The sequence below is a fragment of the Lucilia sericata genome, unplaced genomic scaffold (genome assembly GCF_015586225.1).
Source record: "Lucilia sericata isolate MDLA Ls3-8-SP2 unplaced genomic scaffold, ASM1558622v1 Contig005230F_arrow, whole genome shotgun sequence".
In the NCBI taxonomy this organism is placed as follows: Eukaryota; Metazoa; Arthropoda; class Insecta; order Diptera; family Calliphoridae; genus Lucilia; species Lucilia sericata.
Window position 1 is genome coordinate 8,245 of NW_023997480.1, and position 4,701 is coordinate 12,945.

The 4,701-nt window shown below is 35.0% G+C and overlaps 1 protein-coding gene across 1 annotated transcript; it reads left to right on the forward strand.

Moving 5' to 3' along the window:
- Positions 1–805: 805 nt before the first annotated feature.
- On the forward strand, positions 806–4,031 carry LOC119615458 (the record flags this gene model as incomplete). Its single annotated transcript, XM_037971463.1, has 4 exons — positions 806–827; positions 943–2,659; positions 3,098–3,218; positions 3,279–4,031. Coding segments are annotated over exons 2-4 (2,481 nt in total), but the record flags the coding sequence as incomplete, so codon positions are not given.
- Positions 4,032–4,701: the final 670 nt, after the last annotated feature.

Here is a 4,701-nt window from a genome sequence, read left to right on the forward strand (position 1 = left end):
AAAAAAGTGAAGTAATTTTGGCCACAGCTATGGTGGAATTATGTAATGAAACTGGCGTGTCTATAGTGGCACGAGCTTTATTAGATTCCTGTTCGCAATTAAATTTCATCACAAAACGAGTCGCACAATTTTTAAAGCTTCCAGGCAAAAAAGTGAATGTGGAAATCTCTGGTCTGGGTAATAAATCTGTGTCAGCATATTACATGTGTTCCATTAAAATAAAATCAACGACCAATGAATTTATTGCTCCAATCGACGTCGTCGTTATCCCCTGCATATCATCAAGACATCCCCAGCAGTACATTGACATTTCCAATTGGCATATTCCATCCAATATAAAATTAGCTAATAAACAATTTAATTTTCCAGGCGCAGTAGATCTACTTATTGGTGCTGAATTCTTTTGGGATTTACTAATGGTTGGTAGAATAAAGATAGATAAACAACCAAATTTTATAAAAACTATGCTAGGATGGGTTGTTACGGGATCAGCTGTTACATTCAATTCGCCGCAACCATCTTCAAACAAGATGTCATCTACATTATCCATTACGGCAAATAAAAAAGCTCTTTTTTCAATATCATCTAATTCGCCTAATTGCTCAAAAAATGACATTTGTTCATCAACATTAAACAGCCTGACGTTGTCTCTTAGTAATACAACGACACCAAAAGCAAAAAACAATTGTTTACAGACGACATCAGCTGATTATTTTAAATTAAATTGTGATACAATAAATGTAAATTATAAGGCATTTATTACAATTTCAAGTGAACCATTATTAGAAAATTTACTAGAAAAATTTTGGACAATAGATGAATTGCTGGTAAGAAACAAAAATATACTGTCTCATGAAGAATTACAGTGTGAAAAATTCTTTTATGAAACTACAAAAAGGTGCCCAAAAACGAATAAATTTATTGTACGTTTACCCTTTAAAGCAGATCCATCAATACTTGGCGAGTCATTTCATACGGCTTATATAAGGTTCTCCTATTTGGAATCTAAGTTTTTACGTGACAGCAATATTTACAAAGACTACAACAAATTCATGGACGAGTATCTATATTTGAAACATATGCAACCGGCATCTTCATTACAAGATGTGAAATATTTTATACCGCACCACTGTATTACTAAACCTGATAGTTCCACTACACGTTTAAGGGTAGTGTTTGATGCGTCCTGTTGCACAACAAGCGGAAAATCACTTAATGACATCCTATGTGTAGGACCAACTTTGCAAGATGATATTTTTACAATGTTGAGTCGGTTTAGATATCACAAATACGTGCTTGTTGCCGACATCGCCAAAATGTACCGGCAGGTGCTAGTCCATAATGATGATATGCAATGGCAGTGTATTTTATGGCGATCAAACCCATCGTCACCCCTCATAGCATATAAACTACAAACTTTGACATACGGAACAAGCAGTGCACCTTATTTGGCAGTAAAATGTCTCCAGCAATTAGCTAGTGAAATGTCCGATACATTTCCACTTGGAGCCAAAGTAACTCTTAGTGACTTTTACGTCGACAATTTAATGACGGGTGGAAAAAGTGAAGACGAAGTTATCGAAATTAAACGGCAGGTTGTGGGATTGTTAAAGAGTGGTGGTTTTCCACTGCGCAAATTTGCATCAAATTCTTCAAACATATTATTAGATATCCCTAATGCTGAAAGGGAAGAAATTGTACAACTCGACAACATGGATTATATAAAAACACTAGGACTTAAATGGTCACCAAAGGAAGATTTTTTTAGTTTCTCATACACTCCACAAGATAGCACCTTAAAATCTACAAAAAGATCTATACTTGCTCATACAGCCGCGTTTTTTGACCCCCTAGGTCTAATTAATCCAATTATCGTGAAAGCTAAGATTTTGTTGCAGAGCTTATGGAAGCTAAAACTTCATTGGGACGAAAGTGTACCTCTAGATATTTTTACTGAATGGGAGCAAATCCGTGCGCAACTTAAATGTTTAAACAACATTAAAATTCCCAGGTTTGTGTCTTTTAATTCATTTACTAATATACATGCATTCGCAGATGCTAGTAAAAAGGCTTATGGAGCTTGTATTTATGTTGTATCCAAATGTGAAGATGGTATGGTATCATCATTAGTCTGCGCCAAATCACGAGTAGCACCAGTGAAGGAAGTTTCTCTCCCCAGGCTAGAACTCTGTGCTGCATTATTGAGCGTTAAATTGTTAGATGCAGTAAGGAATTACTTCCCTAAGCATCCTTGTAAAACATTTTGCTGGTCAGACTCAACTATTACTTTAGCATGGATAGCAGGAGAGTCATATAGTCGCCCTACATTCGTGGCAAATAGAATAACTAAAATTCAAGAATTGTCCAAAGACGTTGTGTGGAAACATGTTCCCTCGGAACAAAATCCTGCGGACTTACTTTCTAGAGGCTCTACAGTTAAATGTATCACAGAGAATGACTTTTGGTTCCAAGGGCCATCATTTTTAAGAGAAGCTGAGTCAAATTGGCCCCGACAACCTCCTTTATCAGTCCAAGATTTTGTTGAGCAAAGACAAACGTCTTTAATTGCAAAAAATTGTGGCACATGCACAATATATGAAGATTTTTTGGAAGACCACAAATTTATAAACTCTTTCGAAAAATTATTGCGAATGATGGTGTATGTTAAACGCTTTATAACATTTTCCAATACATCAAAAAAGATGTCCTTTCCAATAACAACAGAAGAAATATTCAATGCCCTGTTAACATGTTGTGGAATTGTGCAAAGGTCACACTTTGCAAATGAATATAAGCAGCTTAATGAAGGTAAATCACTTAAAAATCACAAAATTATTCAGTTGTCACCATTTTTAAAGGATGGTTTAATTCGTGTTGGAGGAAGATTAAAAAATTCATCACTTTCATTTTCTGCAAAACATCCTGTATTATTACCCAACAAACATCCATTTGTTAAAACCTTAATAACACATTATCACAGAAAATATTTCCATGCTGGAGTACTCTCACTTCATAACACATTGAGGGAACAATTCTGGATCATTAATGGTAGGAATACTATAAAGAAAATCATACATTCATGTGTATTTTGCTTCAGATATCGACCAAAATTACAAGAACAAGTTATGGCAGCACTACCAGCAGATCGTGTACAAGCATCATTTCCATTTCAAGTCAGTGGGGTTGATTATTGTGGGCCTTTCCAAATCACTCAAAGGGTTCGTGGTCGGTCTCCTATCAAAGGATACATTTCGTTATTTATATGTTTTTCAACAAAGGCTATCCACATGGAATTGGTACCAGACCTAACAACAATTGCATTCATCGCTGCCCTGAGAAGATTTATTTCTAGAAGAGGTAGATGTGCAACAATATATTCTGACAATGCCACGAATTTTATTGGAGCAAACAAAGAATTAAAAGCTATGCTATCAGATTTTTTGTCAGAAGAGCACATCGAAGTTGTACGTGAAGCCTGTCTGAGTGAAGGAATTACCTGGAACTTTATCCCACCCCGTTCACCTCACTTTGGGGGTTTATGGGAGAGCGGGGTCAAGCAAGCCAAGCATTATTTACGACGTGCCATAGGGAAACATATATTAACATACGATGAACTAAACACAGTAGTTTGCCAAACTGAAGCCATATTAAATAGCCGACCATTAACGCCACTTTCAAGTGATCCAAATGATTTACGACCCTTAACTCCGGCACATTTCTTAATTGGGCGTCCATTGACATCATTGCCAGAACCAAATTTGTGTACCGTTAACCCATCATCATTGAAAAGCTATAAACTAATTCAGTGGATACAACAGCACTTTTGGGAGCGTTGGCGAAAGGAATATTTGAATTGTCTGCAACAGAAATTAAAATGGAATACAGCATCACCAAACATTGAAATCAATGATTTAGTATTACTAAAAGATGACAATATTCCTCCTCTAAAGTGGCCACTTGCTCGAGTGATAGCAGTTAACCCAGGCGATGATGGTTTTGTACGGGTAGCAACTGTTAAATCAAAGGATGGCGTATTCAAAAGAGCAATTACAAAATTATGTAAACTCCCTCTTGAACAGTAGTAATTAATTTTGAAAGTCAAACTTTCAAGGGGGGGCAGAATGTTAAGAATTTATATTACTTAAAGTAAAATTTTCTACAGGGATTTAATTGTTTGTCAAAATGCATATTTTGTGCTACCAACAAAACTAAATGTTATTATGATGTGTATGGTTTATCATAATGTAATCTTACTTTGTGTGTTTGTTGTAATTTTCGATTGCGACAAACAACAATTATTTATTAAATTCATATGTAGTTTTGACAAACAGTTATTTTTCTGCCCTTTTGTTAGGTAGAATTTTGTTCAATAAAAAAAAAAAAGGGAGAGAGTTGGCTAGAAAACATCAAAGCGTTAAGTTGGAAAACAGTCCATTAAATTATAAATTTGTATAAAAAATATATTGTATTGTTAAAAACAAAAAAAATAAAAATTCGTTTATTTTTGTATGTGAGATATAGTTCTCGTCGTCAATTTGTGGACTCAAAAAAGCTAAGTCCTCTCCAACCGCCTTTTTAAACCTGGGAAAATAATTCTACCGATCTATCCAATTGGCCATTTTCTAAAAATACATTATGCAATAAATTATATACCAAAACAAATGGCAATTTTAATGCTTTAAAATGGTGCATAAACGACTG